At 41.1% G+C, this 22026-nt stretch overlaps 1 protein-coding gene across 1 annotated transcript; it reads right to left on the reverse strand.

Annotated features, from left to right (window-relative positions):
- Nucleotides 1-5204: 5204 nt before the first annotated feature.
- TYRP1 (tyrosinase related protein 1) lies at nucleotides 5205-21637 on the reverse strand. The gene is made up of 8 exons (XM_020782893.3): nucleotides 21290-21637; nucleotides 20015-20475; nucleotides 15811-16133; nucleotides 14360-14564; nucleotides 12572-12739; nucleotides 10099-10278; nucleotides 6648-6794; nucleotides 5205-5640 (listed from the first exon to the last, which is right to left on the reverse strand). Exons 2-8 carry the CDS (start codon nucleotides 20376-20378, stop codon nucleotides 5435-5437), a joined length of 1593 nt encoding a protein of 530 aa, XP_020638552.3. The 5' UTR covers nucleotides 20379-20475; nucleotides 21290-21637; the 3' UTR covers nucleotides 5205-5434.
- Nucleotides 21638-22026: the final 389 nt, after the last annotated feature.

Below are 22026 nucleotides of genomic sequence, written 5' to 3' on the forward strand. Positions count from 1 at the left end.
TGGCACATGATGGCAGCAGGCCCATATCTGCAAAATTCAGGTTGGTTCCAGTCATGTATTATGAAAGAGTCCACATTTATCAAGCAAAGGGATATACGAAAGCAGTGTCCTGTTTGGCAGGAACTACACATTTCAGATAACCCATAGTAAGATATTTCCTACGGGTTGTCTGAAAACAGGTGCAAAACCACTTGTTTCACACATTGCACAGGAGCATTAAATCGAGACATGGGGCAGCCATCAGCCCACTGGCTGGCCAGTGCTGGGAAGCTTCCCACCACTACTTGCCAGCTTCACCGTGTAGGGGAAAAGGAGCCACTGGAGCTCTCTCACCACTCCACCACCCCACCGACAAAACCAATGTCACCAGCCAGCCAGTGCTGAGATGGCCAGGAAGCCATCCGGGCATGGGCTGGGTGTAGATGATGTTCTTACCAGACAGCCAGCTCCAGCAGCTCTGATTTGACCCTGGCACTAACAGTGGACGGGAAAACTCCCAGCACTGGTTGGCCAGCAATAGAAGCGCTGATGCAGTTTAAAAGTGGCACCAGTGCACACTTTTTAAAAACCTTGCCAGGTCTGGATCATGTGCAATGTCCGAAGTCACTGCAAATTCCCTTTGACATTTCCTGTACATGTAGCTATGGCCTTTATTATAGAAAGGTATGGCAGACTGAGAAAACTGTTTGAAGCCTTTCAATCTTTCATATAAATATTGTTCATTTTCTCAGCTGGCCCAGTTTGTGGGAGTGAAGCAGGGCAAGGGTATGGCAGGGCCAAAGAGGCCGTAAGGAAGGAAGTGAAAGGGTAACTTCCACATCTGTGGACCTCTTTTGCTCCCAGTCTTAGTACTTCTCCATTTCACTGTACATTATATGTGACGGGGACACATCTGGTTTAAGGCTCAGAACTATTCATTTTATTTCATTTCTACCTTTTTTTTCTCCCAATAGGGAGACCAAAGGTGCTTAACAATGATTTAAAACATGAATGTTTTAAAAAAAGGAAACCAGTAACAAATATGATAAACAGTGCTATTCAAAACAATTAAACACGTGGAAAGTGCATTGAAACAATTCTAAAAATCTGTTTAAAAGGATGAAAAGGCAACACTTCACCTAAAATCTCGTTTGCATGTTAAGAGCCTGCCTGAAAAGAAGGGTCTTTGGCTGCCCACAGAAAGGCAGCCGGGGGGGGGGGGGCGGAGCCAGCCTTGCCTTCCACCACCTGGAAACAGCTACTGAGCAGGCCCTCTCCTCTCTTTGCACCAAGTGTGCCCATGAGGTCAGTGACACTGAGGGCTTGTCGGGGGGGGGGGGGTTGAGTGGTCTGGACTGTGCTTTAAAAGTTCATACATTTAGGGTGATCTCTTTTATCTCTCCCTTGAGCAATCCTTCCATTCACACAGATTGGCTTTTTTTCCCCTGTGAGAAGGGTCCAGATAGTTCTCTGGATCACCCTGATTTGTCCCCTTTTGATTAATGGCACCCCACTTCCTGCCCCCTTTCCTGCCTTTTCCCGCTGCCATCATTCAGCAGGCTGTGCTCACTCTTCTTTTCTTTATTTTTTTCATTAAATAAAGTGACATAGCAAAACAGCAATGTGTCTATCTAGCATGGTACACATAATACTGCCAATGTATCTCATTCATCTAGAACAGTGCTGCATGAATCAGCAAACATATATTTAAAAAAAATTTAAATGGCAGAGTAGGTGAAAATGGGAAAGTGTGTTTCTCTGTTCTCCTTTTCAAGGCCACAACCCACTAAATATGTCACAGGATTGTTATCCCAGGTAACACTGCCCACAGCTTCCCACTGCTCCTGGCACAGATTCTTCAGTTCTTCCTCCACAGAAAACAGCAGAGAATACAGAAACAGTCCAAAATCCGTCTTGTCTCCCACTGTGGTAACATCTATGCAGGAATCATTCAGAAACATTTTATTCTAGACTCTGTTCTGAAAGCGGGAATCCAATAAATGCTGGTGCGACACTCTTATAAGAGTGAATAATAAACAGTAATATTTAAGCAAGATGTTTTGGCTCCCTGTGCAAAATCTGTGAGCTGGTTCTCCATGCCAATATTTAATATTTTTTAATAATTTCTATGCCATTTTACTTTTTTCTGTATCCAAATGCTTGCCTTAAAGACAGTGCAAGCTTTATAATTTCCAAATTTTCTTCTGATGTGGATTTCAATCCAAGAACATTTCCTGATCTTTCCCCCTGAATTTACACTGTTATTCATAAGTGCTAGTCCCAACAAGTGTGTTTGTGTGAGAGAGTCAATCTTTCCTTATGATAGCTGTGGATAACAGTGGCAGTGAAACAGTTCCATTGAAAAGACAAACAGAGAGAGGACTGTTTTCTAGAAAAATAACACATCACAACCACACCAACCCAAGAAGCATTAAAAAGCACAGAGTATTGCCTACAATGATCTTAATGTGCAGATCATTTTGTTGAGTTTTAAACTTCAGTTGACCCCCTCACCACTGGAGGAGTATACCGGATACCTTGCAGTTGTGTCCAGGTATATATTGGAACCACAAAATGCAGCATCCACATCAGAATCAAAGAACAGGAGAGACACTGCAGACTAAAACAACCGGAAAAATTGGCAGTAGCTGAACATGCCCTAAAATAAGCTGGACATGAAATTCTATTTCAAAATACTGAAGTACTGGACAACACCAGCAATCATTATGTTAGACTGCACAGGGAAGCCATTGAAATCCACAAACACCAGCAGAGCTTCAACAAAAAAGAAGAAAGTTTAAAACTCAGCAAAGCTTGGCTCCCAGCACTGAAAAATACAGCTGGCAAAAAGGTCAACGGACTCTACCCAGCTACAAAGACTGGTGATCACTGCACACAAAAGACCAGCTAACAACACCCATCAATCACAGTGACAGATCATCTTTCCTTCTTATCACAACAATACACCCACAACAAAGAACACACTGATCACCACAATCACCCATCTCCTGAAAAGTACAAAAGCTGATCCCACAGCTGTAAATACTCAACTATCCAAACAAACTGCACCAGAGCACAGACAGAGTTTTGACTCCTGTCCTCTGAAGATGCCGGCCACAGAGACTGGCGAAACATTAAAAGGAACAACCTTCAGAACACAGCCAAAGAGCCCAAAAAGCCCACCACAACCATCAGATCCTGGCCATGAAAGCCTTTGAGAATACATTGCAGATCATTTGTTTGTAAACTCACTCAAATTCCTTTGAGCTGGGCAGAGAAATGTGTGTGTATGTTTGAGGACTTTTTTTATACCCCCCATGCTCTTTAGATTGTGGTATTACAAACATGTAATGCATTTGGATACCAGTGTAGCCTGTGTCAGAACCAGCCCATAATTATTTGCATGGGTGTTGTGTATTGTTGTTTCAGGTGGCTGCATTCTGCATATGTATTTCTTAAGAGCCAAAACAATTTCAGTACTGCAGTATCAACTGACATTTGGTTTAAGCACAACCTCTAAAAGCATCCAACTCACCTATGATTTGATGTCTATAGTTAAGCAAATAGCCTTGAAATCCCAGATTGTCTGTGTGCCTGAAGCAGGGGACAGAATTTGGAACGTAACTATTAAGAAGTTGTTAGTTATACTTGTAGCTGCAAATACCCTACGTAATTGCCTTTCAGATGCAGCCTAAAAAAGTAATGTGTGCTTTGCCATTTTTGGAAAATATATACAATATTGTAGTTACTTTGGCAGTGGAATGCTGCAAGCAACAGGTGTGTTGTACAAAAGCACTGCCCTTCCACACACCTTGTCATTGCCTCAGTGCACACAACAAACTCTGAGGCAGCAGCAGGGGGCATAATGGAGCTATACTGGGAGAAAGAAACAATTGCAAGTAGTTGGCTATTTGTATCTAGTTACTTCCAAACTTAGGGAAGAGGCAACTCTAGGTTCAAGGGATATGATTCTGCTGAAGGAAATGGGAATTGCTGTGGTGAAGGATGAAAGGAATCGAGGTGGCTATATATTATACCATAGCATTGTGCCCTTAACCTGCCATATTTGCAATTTGACAGATATTCAGATTTTTCTTCCTCACAATGAGAAACTATACTCCTTTGATCTGTACAAATATTAAATAGGAGAGTAGGTACCTTCCTTCGGTATAATCTCTGTATACCATAGATTAATGAAGTACAGATTTTAGGTTGATTCTAGGTGGAGGGAAAATCAAATTTCTAAGTGCTTCCCTCTTGTGTCAGTCTTTTAAAAATCATTCATTTAAAAAAGGACATATTGACTCATGGTATAGAAAAGACAGGGATGCATTTTGGTTCCATGCATGTGAACATGGATCATTATCAACCACTTCTGAGAAGAACTGTATAGAAATGGCTTATGATCTAAGAATGTAAGTGAATGAATAATACAACATGCCTGTAGTTACTGTTCATGTTATTCTGGAATAGGTCGGAAGGAAAAAAAATCAGCTAGTACAAATTAGTGCATGTAAAACTAGAGATATACATGTATGTATGTCTTTTGAGCAATATTTAGGCATCCTTGTTATGAATTTTGACTTGTTTGTACATTTTGACTTTAGATTTGAAACTAATTGAAGAGGTTTTTGTGTGCAAAAGTACTTCACTGTGTGGTACTTTCCTTTCCTTTCCTTTTTAATGATGAAACTATTTGTTGCCATGATTTCACTTCCTTGCTGCTGTTGCTGCTCCAGTTCCATCATTCCTCCCGTTAGGATTTTTTCCCCTTCCATTTTCATAGAGTCATCCCAACCAAATGGGTATCATGGAGTGTGTATGGCATTATCTTGCACAGTGCTGTATTTTCCTACAAGCTAATTTCATTGAGGGAAAATGAAGCAAGCAGTTTTAGAGTTAAGGCAATGCTTCCAGATGACCCATCTCTTAGCCAACCAGGTCACCGAATTCAAATAAAGTCAATTCTGAGAGAAGACAAGGCTTCTAAAAGAGTTAGACAATTTTGATCCCTTTCATTATATTCCACAACAGGCTGTTGAATGCATGGGTGCTTTTTGATACTGTTTAAAATCTTCATGTCAGCTACCCTTTTATTTTATTTCAGCTTTAAATCTTGCATAACTTACCACAGGCGGCAGAAAGAGTCACAAAACAACAGCTGAACAGGAAATGTATACATAGTAATTATCTTAGGCCTTCACAGAATGGTTAGCATCAGTCTCTTACAATTTTGATTGGAAAGGCATTTTATTTCATGGCAAAAAAGTGAGGTGCACAGAACTGAAGAAAATGGAGAGCAACTCTAAAGAAGAAAACCTATTGCAGCCACAGAAGTCTCAAGATGTCCCTGGTGATATGAGATCTAACAAGGTTTTGTCACTCTTAATGTTCGTTATTGTAAAGTTGATCAGGAAAGACAAGCACTGCAGAGTGCAGTTAAGCAGCTGCCAGTTCACACCATGGACTGGCTGGGAGTTGGTATGTTGTCATAATCATCTGAATAAGTCTGATACTGCTCAGTGAGAAGAGGTTGGTGAAATTCATCCTCCCTCCTTCTGGCGTGAACTATACAAGTGGCTCCGGCAAATATAATGGCAACCAGGATCAATGCTGCTACAATGGCGATTGTTATAATCTCAGTGATATGGAGAGCTCGAGCTAGAAAGAAGAGAACATGTAGTCAAAGACAGAAGGTTGTCGATACATGTGCGATCCACCTGAATAATAATTGTGCTGTAGATCAGGGGCTGGTAAGTGCAAAGAGTTCAGAGTCTGCATCTGCCCCAGTTTTACCTCCCTGACCTTATTGGCCTGCACTGCAAGCTTTTTTGAAAACTGAAAGAGACTACACAGGGCCTCCCCAGATGGGTATACTTAGGTTTTTTTTAATATGTTTTTTTTTATTTTTATGAGGTTGGAAGGCCTTAGTGCAGTGGTCCCCAACCTTGGGCTTCCAGATGTTCTTAGACTACAATTCCCAGAAGCCTTCACCACCACCTCTGCCAGAATTTCTGGGAGTTGAAGTCCAAGAACATCTGGAGGCCCAAGGCTGGGGACCACTGCCTTAATGGACCCACCACAAGGTCCTAATATAAAAACTGCTTTGCCTGGAGGCCTTTAGGAGCACAAATTTATCACTTTGTTATCCTAAAAACATTTTTAATATGAAGGATTCTTGGTGGACTCAAAAATGCCTCTAGAAGCTCATGCAGTCTGTAAGCCACCCTTTGCTCACCCCTGTTTTAAATGATCAGCTGTGGCCCCACATGGCCATTCTAGACCAGTTCAGACAGCTTCTAAAGGTTTGGAAGCAGCACGGGACCACCCCAGCCCTCTGGGACCCATTTTGCTGCTGCCAACATGTGCTTGTCACTGCTGAGATTATTGCTAGCAAATTAAGGTGGCAAACATGGTTGACCTCTATTTGTCTCCGTCATTCAGACAAGCAACGCAGACAGAAAGTCCGTCGCTGCTGATATGCTTCATCTAGTATGTTATGGATAGAGTCCACTTCAAAGCAGCTGGGGAAAGGAGACTAGTTGTTTATAGCAATTTCATGCAGGATATACTGGAATAATCAGCACTTGTCCCAATGAAGCAGAGAAAGTGGGATGGTGGTGGCAGGGTCTGCTGTATAATGAAAAAGAGTGGAGTACATCACTTACTTGGCCACTGAACTTCATAAGTGTAGCCTAGATTTTCTGGTGCTGTAACAAACATCTCGTTGTTGGTCACAGGAGGCCAGAATGGTACCATGTTGTATTGTCTGTTGTGTCCAATGGGGGCATTTTCTAGTGGGTATATTGAGATATCTAGAGAGAGAGAGAGAGAGAGAGAGAGAACGAGAGAGAGAGAGAGAGAGAGTAGTTCAGTTCAAGAATTTGTTAAAGTATGATGCATCTCTTTTCTCCATAGGAACCAGTTCTTTACTATTGGTGACTGAAAGCCTACATCAATTGACTTAGAAAGTTTGTTGAAGACTGATCCTCTAAGATCCATTCTATTAAGTCCACGTTCCTAAGTCTTAGACTCAAATTTTAGCCACTATACAATAATTTTGGTGCTTTAGGAGTAAGGTTCTGCCCACTGTGGTTTTTTTATGTCCCCTTTCTTCACCCCCAAGATCTGGAGAAGACAGAATAATTGCTAAACGTGTTTTGAAGAGTAGTGCACAGAGACTTCAGTCTGGAAGGACCATTTGTATGTTGAGCAGAAGGAATGTAGATGGCTGGATCACCACAATAAAAAGAATTGCCATGATCAGACATATATGCACCTATGTCATGGCCTTCTATTCCTGCGCATACCTTAAAGGAGTGGGGTGTTTTTTTTTCCTCCTCCAAACCTCCCATCTTTAGATAATTTTTTGGTCTCTATCCTAAGGACCTTCTGTGCATCTTCTAAAAACACCCAATCCTGCTTGGATTTGAAAGCATTCTGAAATACCAGTGACAGGGATGGTCAAGTAGCCTTAAATGCTTTCCCTCCTACTGTACATAGGTCTGCATGTTTCCCACATTGAATTTTGTCCCTTGCCATGTAAATGTTTAATGGAAATGTCCTTGTCAGAGTATCACAGACATAACGTAGAAAAAAACAATGGTTACCCCATGGATACATGGGACCCCCTCCCCCACTGCTTTTCCTAAACAGTTTATACAAGAAGTGACACATTCATACCAAATGCTGCCTTTTTCTGGTAGTTTCTGTTATCCCGTGTGGCAGTTGCCACACTTTATAACAGTTTCATAAATGAATTTCATAAGTATAACTTACACAGTTGTAAATTACAGGTTTATGAACCTATTGATATACTTCCTGCAAGTAGCTTTGAAGTGTAAAGAAGAGAAAAAGGGAAGAAGACAGAAAAGAAAAGCAAGGGCAGACATGGAGGCCATTCGTTTGTAACTGGTAAAATATGTCTATACTGCCGGTTGATGTTAAATAGGTGAAAATGATTTCTAGATATGTGGACTAGTGGGTATACCTGAATTTCAAGGGATGTACAGCAGCCCCCTGATTTAATGTATGCCTGAATAAGGGGATGCAGTCTGGCCTCCCCTGTAACTATTTGGTCATAGTCCCACCTGATCCTTGTCCAGGTCTGTGATGCTATTTGTGCATCTCTCAATCTCAGTAGAAAACCTAGCTTGATTTTGAGCCTGCCACTCTTCTCCTTTGGCACCATCAGCTCATTTTTTTTAAAATCCCTACTTCCAATCCCTGGGCAACTTTGATTAAAATCTTTTAACCCCCAAATGCTGAATGGGACAGAAGGGAGCCATGGGGTTGTTGCTCTGCATTGTGGGCTAAAGAGTCTTTCCTCTAGCACATTGTGGTCTTGATCACACCAATACCCTTCTTTGAGCTGGTTCTGCACACTTGTCTGGAGGTAATGCATATCCCAGCTGCATTCCATTGTGCGGACAGGTCAGGTTGGGAAAAATATTCAAACATTCATTTCAATAAATGAAGCAAATGGAATTCTTCCCCAACAATCTTAGGAGGATCCTCCAAACCTCCAGTATAATTGGGAAACTCTTGCTCTCTCCCCCCCCCAAAAAAATCTGCTCCATGTGCCTTTCTTCTATCTTCCTTCCTTCCTTTAGCTCTCTTCTGCCCAGAACCACAAAGAAACGGCCTCCCTCCTGTGATGCCATCTGCCTTTGCTTTGTATCTGTTAGCAGAACATGACACGAACTTGTGGGGTTTTACTGCATTGGGAAACAGCTATTTGCAACTTGCCAGAACTGCCATTTGACTTGAGATGGAGAAACAGTGCTGTAAGATATTTTAAGTACTACCTGAAAATGTGTGCCCTGAAAGGATGTGAAAAATACTCAGTTCCTCATTTGGCCTATTTAGGCTTTAACAGATTGAAAAATTTTCAAGTCCTGTCAGATTCCTCACTTCTTCCCTCCCTCCCTGAACTGTTTTTGCAATTTGCACAAAGCACATCTATGCAACATTAGTGTCTTTTCCCTTTGTGAAGCTGAACACACACACACACACACACACACACACACACACACACAGAGTAAATACAGAAGAACAGGCGGATTAATCAAAAAGATGCAAACAGGCCATCCTATGCTCCTAGTCATTTAATGGTCCAGGCACCAAGGCAAAAGACATAACAGTTTTGTGCAATTCACATTATTTGAACAAGAATGGTTCTGCCAAATGTGAAAACTCCAACTGACACTGAAACAAAGTTCTCACCTTCTTGCAGGCAAGAAGAAAAATCTTACTCTTCAGTGCAGGAATGAAACTTACAATTACATCCTTAGAATCCTGCAGTAGTGAGTGCCTTGTTTCCCTTTCTTTGGAAGAGGGATAGCCATTTTGGATAGCAGTACCTGGCCTGCATTTATTAAGAGGGGCGAAAGAGAGTGCTATGGTTGTTGTGACAATCAAGGGGAAATGCCACAAGATTTAACACGGCAACTCCTTCATTAACTATATTTTATTCTGCTTCTAGAAACAAGGGAAAAGAGGACAGAACTATTCTACTGAGCTCTGTGCTTTACTGCATGGTTGCAGCGAGATGGCAACATTTCCTTTGCAGAGCTTGGAAAGTTTCCTATTACTTGTTAGAGTGTCTGAAGAGTAAACCAATGTTGTGAACTGATCACAACATTTAAAAAGTAAACTGCTCTGTTTCTTGTTATCCTCCTCCTTAGCTTTTCATTACTTAGAGAATGGAGTGAAACTCGAAAAATTCCTGTCAACATCCTTCTAAAACTGCTTCAAAATTGCCTTTAAAAATAATTATATAATCCTGTTCATTGTGGGGAAGTTTTTGCAAGATGCAGGATGGTAACAGGGAGGCTGCAGTTTCTGTAAATTGCCATTATGGGGATGACTTTACTAGTGGTGCCAAGTGTTGGAAATGAAAGTTTCGCTCCCATCCCATGGCCCCCAACAGCTTCCCCAGAACAAATGAGATCCATATGGAGCCTTGGGACCTTTGTGTGTGGGTGGGTGTGGGTGGGTGGGTGAACTGGAATGTATTTTATTCCAAAATCATCATCAGCCTTATATGGTGTGGCTGTACAAACTGGACTTCAACCCTTGATTCAGTATGAGAAAGCAACGCAAACCAAAAAATCTCACCAGGATTGTGTCTCCTCAGCCATTCATCAAAGATTGCATCAGTAAAGGTATGCAGGAGGACAAAAATGGGATCATTTGGAGACAGGTGGGTTTGCCCTCCTGTGCCATTCAAAAAGAGATGGGCCAGATTGTGAAGACTACGGACAATTGGATCATACTTTCCAGAAGGATGGCTATAGCCTGTATATTAGAATAAAGAAAAGAGGCTGGTTAGAAACAATTGTGGAAATCCTTCAGCATTCACAGCCCGATCCAGTTTTGATTAGTCAAATGTTAGGCAACTCTTTTGGCTGACTTCAGGAAACCGCTTAGCATCTCCCCTATTCCTTCTTGAATATATGGCTGCTGTTTCCCTAGACCTGTCCTTTTTGAGGTTACGTAAGCCTAAGTAATCTGGCAATACTTTATGAAGCAGAAGTGGCATGCTTGCTAATCCTTTTGTTGGATAAGTAAAGTGAAGTGTTGCACATTGGTGGTAAAATACAAAAAAAAATATGTTTTCAAGCATCGAGTTCAGAGGCTATTGCTTTTGGATCAGAATGGCAGAGAACATAATGGAAACCACCATCTACATTTTCTAATGGCTGATGCCAGGAGTCAAAGATGCTAATTGGCCAGCTGTTTCTTCTGTTCTTCACCTGTCTTTTCTTGAATGGCTGCCAACAGATTGACTTTGGAAAGGGACCTTAGGGTTGAGGGGCCTCACAATCCTCCATTCAGATTTTCTAGCACCACTACACACCTTTCTTGGAAGAGAATCATCTTGGTCACCAGAAGTCCAAGAATATTTTTTTTGCTGCAAGTGGGGAGGCATTATAGGAAGTGAAGCCAAATGGCTCAGTATGTACTGAGTAAAATGTTATGTTGTATGTTTTGCACAGAGATGAGAATACTACAGTGTGATCAGATAGCAATTTATCTCATTTTTTGGGCTGCTTTTGGCATGCCCAGGTTTGATCCATTTTCAGGCAATGGCATGATATTTTGGTAATTGTGAACCAGTCTGGCGCTTATACATTGCTAAATGCACCTTTTTGGATCCCTGGCAGAGCCTACTGTTTTCTTAGTGTGGGTAGTATTGCTTTTAGTTCGGTTTCCAGAATGTGTGATTGCTGGCTTTAAATCAAAGCAGATCCCCCCCCCCCAACCATGCCACTTTCCAATTTAAAAAAATCCTGCTTTTCCCTATTCCCTTGTGACAGGAGAGATGGAAGAGGATTTTTTTCCTCTTTCCCCCCTTTTCACTTTTTAAAAAGAACGAAGCTTACAGCTTTCCTCTGCTCCCCACAGGGATGGAGATGGTTGAGGATGCAGGGGCTGAACAGGGCTGTGCAGAAGTGCGGTGTGGCTTCATGTCTTGAAACCACCCAATTTTTGTGTGTGGCTGTAAGGATCTTTCTAGACACCAGACTTTAAGTGACCACTTTCAAAATACAAAACAGTGTGAACATATGAACTGGAAGTTTTGTATTTTGCCACCTAGTATTGTCAGAAATAACAGGGCACACAGAAGCAGAGGTCAGGGTTGGGAAAAGTTGCTTTTCTGGATTACAGTTTCCAGAATCCTCCCAGTCAGAATAGTTCAACACCAAGTAGACATTCATATTGTCAAAAGTCATAATATTGCCCCTCAGATTGTAATCCATGAGAAGATCAGACTTGATCCAGACATCTCACTCTTCTTCTTCCAAGCCACGAATGATGTAGTTTTCAAAATAAAACAACCTTGATCTCTGTTGTTACACACTTGGCCTATGAGTTGGAATTGCATCAAGGCTGTGTATATTTGTGACATCAACTTAGAACCTACATTTATTTCTGATCTAAACAGAGCTTCTGGCTATGCTGCTTGGGAAGAGGGGGTGCTGCAAGCTGAGGTCCAAGAAAGTAACTTTCTTAAGCTGTAATTTAAATAATTGGCATTGTGCAAAAATCTTTTACCAGTTCAGGGCAGAAAACACCAGGGGACCTACAGCCATTCTGTTTATTGCACAAAATGTGAAGCAACTCTTGCATGAAAGAGAGAAACCCTATGGGGAGAAAGATGGGTATCTGTACCTAAAATCAGGAATGCCAAAACTCTTTTAAAGATAGCAGACCCTCTGCATGTGTAGCTATGTGATACCTCTTATTCAGATTTTTCAAAACATAACTTCCTTTTCAGCTATGACTTGGATTCAAATACAAAATACTAACCATTACAGTATCCTGGCAAACTATTTGGGAGCTTTAAAATACAGTATGTAGATCTCTTTTTTCGTAATGTGTTAGTATTTCAGAATGAAGGGTGCTGGTTACAATACTCCTGTATTTAGTCTTGGAAAGGAATACTTCCTGACATAATTGTGGGTGTCAAAAACAAGGTAGGTTTTCTAAATGACTTTGTTTTGCTATTCTCACTCACTGCAAACTGGATGAGTACAACCGATTTTGCCCCCTCTGTTTCCACCCTATTTGTCTGAGAGATCCTTACCTTCTAGTGAATTACGAAAGCTGTCCGTTGAGTTTGAATAGAAGGGAGGTGTATCAAACAATCCGACTTCTAAGCAAAGAGCAACATCCTGTGGCTCAGGAAGGCGCTGCACCATTGGTCGGGCAACATTTCCTGCAGGATTTCGTCTAATTGGACCACCTTCTGTGCCTGGCATGTGAAGGGGGAAGAGAGGTTGGGAGGGAAGCAGGGAAGGGGGAGAGGCAAAGTTCAATATGTTACAAAGATTCTGACAAAGTCTAGGAAAGACAATAATGGGCCACAGGGAAAGCAACTAAAATGTTTAGTTTTCGGTTAAGGACAGCTTTGTGTTATCTCTATTTGATAGAGGGGTACTTTAAGTAATTCAGGTAGCACTATTCCAAAATCTACCCTCCAAAAAAATTTAAAAAAATCTACCCTCCAGTGTTTTAATTCCTTCTCAAAAGAAAAGCCCATTTGTGTCCTGTTTACAGGGTGCTTTAGAATTTCTTTGGGCGCTTTGTTTCAACTTTCCTTGTGGTTGTGAAGTATTAGAGAATATAAGGAAACAGGAAGTTATCTTGTGATCAGTTAGATCATTGATTCCATCTAGTACAACTTTGTCAATTTTAACTGGCAGCATCTCTCCAGGATTTCAGGAAATATTATTTCCTATCTTTGCCCCAGAGATCCTGGTACTAGTTGGCAATCTCCAGTTGATCAGTTTTATATTTTGTGTAGCATCCAAAAATCAGATGAGATCCATTTGTTCAGAAATGCAGCATAGCATGGTTGTGTGCTTTACCACTCTCTTCATTGCTTTGCAGCCTCCCCAGCTGCCCACATCTTGTTCTCTGAAAAAGCCCCATAAAAGAAGTTATCTCATGAGTTCTTCCCACAGGCTTTGAACTGATGTGCTAGAATCTGAAGAGTCTGTGGAGAGCTGGAGAATACCTTGTACAATGCAAGACAATCTCATATACCACCTGGCCACCTTGTAATTAAGGTGTCCAGGAAGCACATCAACCTGTCCTGTTGGAGATCTTGTTTTAAAACTTAAAAAACAAACAAACAAAACAATTTCCTTTCCACCAGTTTGGATTTAAACAGTGGGTGGGTGGAGGATGGAAATGTTTTCTAGTGTTCCATTAATGTCAAGTGATTTTTTAGTGGCCATACCATAATATCCCAGATACACAAAACAGATAGGAGGTTTGTAACCTATCCACTTTGAAATTGTATTGGAGTGAGAACAGGGATTGCTACAATGATTGAGAAAAGAAATCCTTGTTAGGTATAAAATTTAGACCTGCTCATGCAGTGCTAAAAATTGGAAGTACAGTATAAGCCAACCAGGCCTTAGTTTCTCTGTTTCTATACTGTGCACACCTCTCTGAGTGTACCTCTCACTGAATTCAATAGGCTTTTGAGTTGATGTAGATAGGATTGCCTTGTTTAGAAAGCTCCTTCTTCTCCACTTCCTCAATAATGCTGACTGGTAAGTATTACTATAAGCATTGCTAAGCTAATATAAATGATGTGACCTGAACAATAAATGGTCTGCACCACTCTTATATGTGTTCTGGTGCAGAAACAACAATGAGAAAAGCTGACATTCCAATATTGAAGAATCACAAACTACTCTGGATGTCACTGTGCTGGTTTGCTATTGTTCATCTTGTTCTTAATCTCATAATCTCGGAACCAGCTCTTATCCCTCATCATCCAGAAAGCTACAGGATAGCAGTAGGTCTACCTCTTATACCTAACACTTTTTTTAAAAAAATACACTTAAAAATTATGGCTTACTGTTACAAATGGTCCCCAAAGTGTCATAGTCTTCAACACTCGCACACAAAACACGCCACTGGGAGAAGAGAGAGTTCTGGCTTATGAGAGTGGCATCAAAGTTGCTTCTTGCGCCCATGAGGTCATCTGTGCAGATGTCACAGGTGTTTCTACCTGTTGCAAAGTTCCAGTAGGGAAGTGCAAAAGAAGGGTCCTGTAGCATGTCCTGGTGAATAGAACCTTGGATTAATGGTGAACAAAATCATATCACATCTAGACACAATATACATTTTGAGCTTGTTAAAAAAATTGGCCATGATGATATATGCCACACGGATAACATTTGGGCATGTAGGGAAAATTCCTTTCCACCACACATTTCACTGTTTCTAGCCATTTCTTGAATCCTAGATGGGTTTTCACATGGAATGTTGCGCAGTCTTAACTAGAGGCAAAATTCTCCAAACTTCTCAGAGCATGTCTAACATCTGAGGAAATTCTCTTCTGACAAATGTTAGCTTCACGAATACTGAATAAAGTTATTTTTTAATCTTTCATGGTGAGTGATAGAAGCAATGGGCTAAAAGTTAGAAGAAGTTAGAAGAAGGAATAGGGGCCTAACCAATTGGTTCTTGCAAAAAATTTAAATAATAAGAACACCAGCTATTCTCCATCTTACCTGAAGGAGACAAAACACATATTCTTTGTGTGTGTGTGTAAGAGAGTGTGTGAATGAAAGAGAGAGAAAGAAACTTCTGTAGTAGTTCAGGAGGAGATTGAAAACAAAAAAATGAAGAAAATGTATCAGAAAAAAATTATCATAAATTTATGTCCCTTCTGATAGGAGTTTGACCTTGATCTTTCTTCTTTGACCAAGCACGACTCTTGAGTAATGGGGGAAATAATGGGTTGCCACTTTTTTGCCATAGCTTTTCAGGCAACCCTGGTTTCAAGACAGGATTGACCTATGATGCACCAATCTGTGGTTCAGGTGCTAACTGCTGATGGGCAAAGTCAATATCCTAGTTTTTTCGTTGTTAGACTGGCCTTGTTTTTGTCAGCCTTTCTCAGGGAGGACATTTTTAAATGGAGATGTGTCCTTGGGCACCCTTTCAAGCAAGGCTGCTTTCTATAAAGTGGGATGCAAGCCATAATGCTTTAGAAAGGAAGTTCCAAAATTCCTATAAAACCCTTCCCATTTTTATTTATTTACTTTTGCTACTGAAATCAGCCTCCCCCCCCCCAAAAAAAAGCCTAGTCTGGAATTTAAAAAAAATTCTAACCTGCCACAATGCTTGCAGTTGGAATCTAGTCTGTCAGTTTGTTCTTTCAGGGATAGAGTCTGTCCCCCCACCCCAGATGTCCTTTGTTGGCAACTCTCATTATCCCCCCCCCCCCTCGGATTATGCTGGCTAGGGCCTCGAACAGTGCTTTAATGTGGTAGCATGACATGAATTTAATGGAAACATTACCTGAATGTCTCTCTCAAGCTGCAGGAGATGGTACCTGTGCCAGGTGAGAAAGGCTGGCCCTTCATGAGAGAAGTCTATTCCACCAAAGCTCTGTTGCCCTGGTCCAATAAAAGTCTTTTTGACAGAGTAGTAATGGGACCACACAAAGTAATTATAAATGGTCACATTTTCAAACTGTGGGGTATTGGTATCAGGATTGATGATTTCCTCCCGCCTCCTTGTGGCAATCACAATGTCAGGGTGCACGGTCGTCTTGGCTTGTTGTAGGGCTTCAAGAAATCGATTCTTTTCCTCGCTACTCAGATCCATTAAGTTTCTTCTGACTAAAGATTAGAAAGAATAAAGGTGAATTGACAGAAACAGGGAACTTGGAATGCTTGCTTCTCAGTGTTCAGAAAGAAGTATCTAGGTTAATTAATCTGAAGAGCAGCTTTTTTTCCTGCAAAATGATAGGATTGTTGCAGATACTGTTATTTTATTCAGTAATAAATATCAATATTAAGAAAAGGCATTTCAGCCTAACTCCACACTACAATCTGACTAATATTAGAACTGCAGAGCTGGAAGGGACCCTCTGGATCATCAAGTCCAGCACCTGTCAAGGAGGCCCAGTGGGGGAATCGAACTTCACAACCTCGGGCTCCGTAACCAAAGACCTAAGCCATTGAGTTATCTGGACTATATACATTAGAAATTGTCATTCATAATTTCACCCAGGAAACTGTAACTCTATGAATATGTTGAGGCAAAATAGGCCCTTTCACAAGTCCTTCCAGGGTGGAATAAATGGCCAGAATCCTCTTAGTGTTTGTGTAAGGTTTTTGTAACTCACAGTGGCTCATTGCAGCTAACTGTTGAGGTGCCAGGGTACTCTCCAGTCATATGCCTGGTTGTGCTACTGAGGTGCCGCCCAGTATCTCATCAATTAGCTGCAATTGGTTGCAGTCAAGTTATATAAACCCTACGTAAACACGAAAAGGATTCTGACCAACATTTGTAGACAAGAGCATTGTTGCTGTTCAGAGATCTTTTCACACAGACAGAAGGAACCTTGTGCATATAGAATATTTACTTAGGACCAAAAAAAAGTGTGCATGTTATCAATTTCAGTCCAGATATGGGCTCAGAAAGGGTAAACCAAATGAGTTCATACAAATATTTGGAAGGAAGGGTGTCTTCTGCATCCTTAGCATATAGAAGTGTCTGATGGCTCATGGAGAAAACGGGAGGAGGGGCTCACCCCACAGTGGTGAGATGAAGTATCCTTCATCCCCAACTCAGGCTGACAGTGGCAGTTGTGTACTTTCCCATGTAACTACTTCTGGTTCAGAATCTTTCAGAATCGCTTAGATACCATGGGACATTTAGTAATCTGATGTATCTAACTGTCAAGCATCAAGAGATAAACCATATAGTCACTGACATCTCATGTGAATCAGCTGTAAATGCTGAGGTTTTTAAAATGAAAGGCTTCAAATCAGGGTATTAAAGTATAAGCAAACGTACATAATGAAATAATATTTTCAGTAAAAACAGTGAATAAAGATCATTATAAATGCCAGTACCAAAGAAAATTGCAAACTGACTGCTTGTTAAACTTGATTCATAAGTTATGATGGCCAGGATTCCATTACATCCAGTGGTGTAGCCTTGGCAGCAAATTGTGGCAAGCTAAGAAATAGGTGGTTATATTTCTTGCTGTGCACCAGCTGTATGACTTTGTGCATCACAAGAAATATAAGCACTGACGTAATTCATCACTCAAAGTTATGCCACATGACTTATGTCCTTGTAAATAATATTCAGCTGAATGATGGCCTTTAGCAAGTCAATGTAAATAAATATGCATGTGTGTGTAAGAACAATTGGTCAATCCAGATTTCCCTCTTCATGCATGGAATGTTATTTCCATTCATTGCAGAGGCTTTCTGCTGAAGGAAGGAGCTGAGAGGGTGATTTTTCTCTGCTTCTTCATTCCTCTGCTGTGCTCTTTCCCCCACTGCGACCCACACTATTCTGGAGGTCAGCTCCCCAGAACAGTGTCTGCAAGTTGGTGATGAGAACTACAGTGGAAAAGGGAAGCCTCATCCTCTTTCTCTTGCACCCAGTGTGAAGGATCAAGAAAATGTTGTTCTGTTTTGTTTTCATGTGACTCATATGTGGGTTATATGATAGCCAGCATTGCCATATTAGAAAAAAATAGCACAGTAGTGTAGCAATTGATCTTGAAATACAGGCATTCATCAGGAAAGTTCTGCTCGCCATATCTCTAAGGAAAGTCACAAAATGCATGTACTTCCCAAAAGAGCAGCAATATATAGCATAATATTAATGTTTATTTGAAAAAAAAATCAGGTTTTCAGGCTGCTCAAATGGTCTGTAAGTCCTCCCACCTCCAACAGCCAAATACAAATCCTCAGGCTGAGTGGATGTTTTAAGGGTCTGTTATCAGAGCTGAAGTTTCTGCTCCCACCTTCTCCAACTTTCTCACACACACACACACACACACACACACACACACACACACACACACACACACACACACACACACACACACACACACACACACAACCTTCTCCAACTTTCTCTCTCTCTCTCTCTCTCTCTCTCTCTCACACACACACACACACACACACACACACACACACACACACACACACACACACACACACACACATACACACGTTGTCTGTGAAGGAAACAATTCAACTGGTGGCTTAATTTACATTACAGTTTACATTACAATGTGGCCTGGAGAATTTCAGTGCTGATGAAGGTGAAGAGAAAGTTCCAGCCCAAAGGAAGAAGTTGCTTTAAGAAGTTTCAGAAGCTTTATTTCAGTATGGGAACCAAGTACTTCCTAACACTTATATAAATTGCACCATATAACACTACCTGTTGTTGAAATGCTTAATAAACTGACATCCATAACCTGTATATTTTTTCTCTATTTCTCCAACACCTATCAGGTTTCAACAGCAATTCCCCCCCCCCCCGGATATTTTGTGCCCAGCTCCACAATTAAAAAACAAAACCCCACCGCATAATATCTCATCTGACTGTCACAGACTAGGAAGCAGATAAAGATCAGTGTAGTGGTAGGTCAGAGAGAACAGGGAAGCTTTGTGGGGTGACAGCTGATGTCCTCACCCTTGCTAATCAGAAACCCGGGGTCTTTAACCTTGCAATCCCAGGTTCCACTACATAATTCAAGGAGACTGATTACGTCAACAATCTGTGTGTCTCAATAGCAAGCTGCCTGATTAATCAGTGGCACCCTTTTTGATTTGATTAAGATGTGATTGACAATGTTCCTGCTCTAGCTCTAAATCAAGGGAGGGAAAGTTATAATTACATACATTTTAATCTTTAAAAACTCCCAAACTCTTATGATGTCAATGTCTAAATCTTTTGAATATTTCTTAATATAGCAAACCTTACCATCTAAGATTCTGACCCTACCATGGTTGGTGGTAAAACCTGGATAAGCGATTAAGTAAATGTTGGGCCTAAAAGTTGGCTCCAAGAAACTTTAAGAAACTTATGTTTTGTTTTGTTTTGCTTTAAAGTAGTGAGCTGAGAAAACAGAACTGGCCAATACTCCATTTGTTTGTCTTCAGCCATGCAACTGTGGTTAAACTATGGACATATATACAGTACAGTAATGGGCAAAGTATGTATCTCCAGATATTGGACTGCACCTCCTTACTAATTTGGGGGAGGGCTTCAACACCTCAAGCACCCACAAAACACCATATCTTTAAGATATATTCTGGGTACTTCCTTCACATGTTGGGATTTTGTACAATTTTGATTGAGGCCCAGGGGAAATTTACTGATGGAGAAGAAAAAGGTGCATTAATAAGAAGTGAATCTGGCCCTAAATTGCCAGTCTAGCAATTATACCTACATTTCAAAAAGACTGTATTTTCATTTATGCTACATCTGTTACCATATATTCTGCTTTATTTAATATTATGCTTTCTTCATAAATGCATACAGGCAGATGTGAAGACATTTGAAATTTATTAGAGTTGAGAGACATTCTGAAGGCTGACTCAAAACGGATAATAAATTTTCCCTGGAAATATCCACATCTGCTGTAAGAAATGCTGAAATCCTCATAGAAAAAAAAAGGCACACCTTTATGGTAAAATGAAGGATGCATATTTCATGCTCTGTTTCTTGTTATTGTCCTCCTTACCTATCTGAATCTGCTGATCACATGCAGGTCCACGCCAACCCACTCGGCAGGAACCACAGTTGTACCCGGCAAAGTTTCGGTTGCACTGGCAGGTTCGGTTGAAGAAGCGTAGGGGCCATTGCTCACGATCATCTCGACCATCATGCATGTACTGAGGTCCATGGGGTCGTGAATCTGCTACCACTGGCACACACTGACCCCTCCCAATGGATGATCCACAGCGGTCGGAGCCAGGTACCACCACTCGAGAAAGGTCGGGGCAACATTCACCGCTTGTCAGTGCCTCGACTGTAGCACACTGCCGGGGAAATTGAGCAGTAGCTTCCTTAAAAAGGGAGAGGAGGAGGAGTGCAGATAGAAACATAATAATACTCTGGATCTGGGTAAAAGGAGGATTCTAAGGCTGTGTCCCTTCTTGGTAGTGGGTTTCCCGAAAACACACTTATTTTCTGTGCAGACTCCTAAATGAAAGAAGAAGAAAAGGGAAGGATAGTGAAGCAACACAGAGGAGCCATAAAGCATTACTTCAGCAATGGAAAGGAACCTCTTTGGTTTGGCCTTTAAAAATTGTTTTTATGGAAGCATAATTTTTGTTTAGACTTCCTCCTCTTCATCAGCGTCATGAGCCACCAAAAACATGTTTTGCGCTAGAATAGGAAATAAGAATCTGGGTTCCTGAAACTTATTCATACCCTCTGCTGATTTCTGTAATTGTTTTTAAATGTATTTGCTATACCTTGATTGTATGCTCTCTCTCTTTTATTTGTTAAACACTTCAATGTGGTTAAAAATGTTTTAGTACTTCAGAAGATCTAGCACTGTGGCAGCGTCAACAGATAGGAATTCTATTATCGCTAACTTAAATGAACAGGATTCTGCAAATACATTGACTGATAAATCAGAAGGAAACCATTAAACTAAACAGTTTAAGAAAAGCCTCTTTTCCCGAGATGACCAACATTCTGCATATAACAGTACATTTCAGTGCAAACCTTTCTCCCTCATCTGTTCTACTTCCCCAACACAAACAGTCCTAGCCTCATATATTTATCACCTCCCACAGTTTTCTCAGGATGTCAAGCAACAAAACTTTCCGTACTTGAATTAAGTCCTGGCAGGCAGTTACTTCCAATTTATTGTTATACCTTCCTGCTCTGAAAGACAGATGCTCAAACTGCCCTTAACCTCCAAACCCCCTACTATCTAAATCTATCACTGCAGGCACTCGCAATAGATGATGCTTTGCTGCTGAAATCGAAAAGTTGTAATACCTACTTTTAAAGATGGTCTATGCCTTGTATTTTTCAATACTTGCTTTGTTTTGGATTTTTTTGCTGAATTTCTGAGGACTTCTTGACTTCCAGTTCTAATTCGAGGTTTCCTTTTGTGCGTTGTTGTTGTTGTGCTTTTTTTAAAAAAAAAAATCTGCTGCTCTATCGCTGAACCAAGCCAGGCTAATTTGTTGTGGATTTCTGTCTGCTCTCTAATCCCAGCCTTGCCAACAATTTGGTTTGGCGTGACCTTCTCTTTCTCGCTCCCCTTAATCCCTTTCTACTTCAATGCGTTTCCCTGGATAAGTACTCCAGGAGCACATGATTCTTTTCAGGCTGATCTCCTTGTGATTTTTGCAAGTTTTAGTAAAGGTCAGAGACAAGTAATTGCAATAAAAACAGAGGACCCCCCCCAACTGAAGAGTCTCTTTATTCTTTATGAAAAAGAGGGCCAGCGGAGAGATTGTGGGGTGCAGGGGGCAGGAGAGACATCCCTGCAGAATGAGAGCACTCATTTTTTGGCAACAAAGGGCTCGAATTTCACACAAAGCATCCTATGCTGACATCAGTGTCTTTGCGTGGGTGCCATAGCTGGCTCCTCCATCTGAGATTAGCACAAAGCAGATGTGCTCAGGTTAATGGTTTTTCAAACAAATTGGACAATGTGTCAGGAAGAATGGCTACTAATGAAGAGGCACGTGCTGAGTGCCACAAGTGGAGCTCCCTGTTAATCTACAGCAG

The sequence above is a fragment of the Pogona vitticeps genome, chromosome 2 (assembly GCF_051106095.1).
Source record: "Pogona vitticeps strain Pit_001003342236 chromosome 2, PviZW2.1, whole genome shotgun sequence".
Lineage (NCBI taxonomy): Eukaryota > Metazoa > Chordata > Lepidosauria > Squamata > Agamidae > Pogona > Pogona vitticeps.

Coding starts and splice junctions, on each gene's coding strand:
- TYRP1 (XM_020782893.3), bottom strand. CDS start 20,378: ATGTTTCTATCTGCACTCCTCCTCCTCTCCCTTTTTAAGGAAGCTACT. Junction 14,565..15,810: donor AGCTTGAGAGAGACATTCAG/GTAATGTTTCCA, acceptor TCTATTCACCAG/GACATGCTACAGGACCCTTC. Junction 5,641..6,647: donor TTATGAAGTTCAGTGGCCAA/GTAAGTGATGTA, acceptor TCTTCTTTCTAG/CTCGAGCTCTCCATATCACT.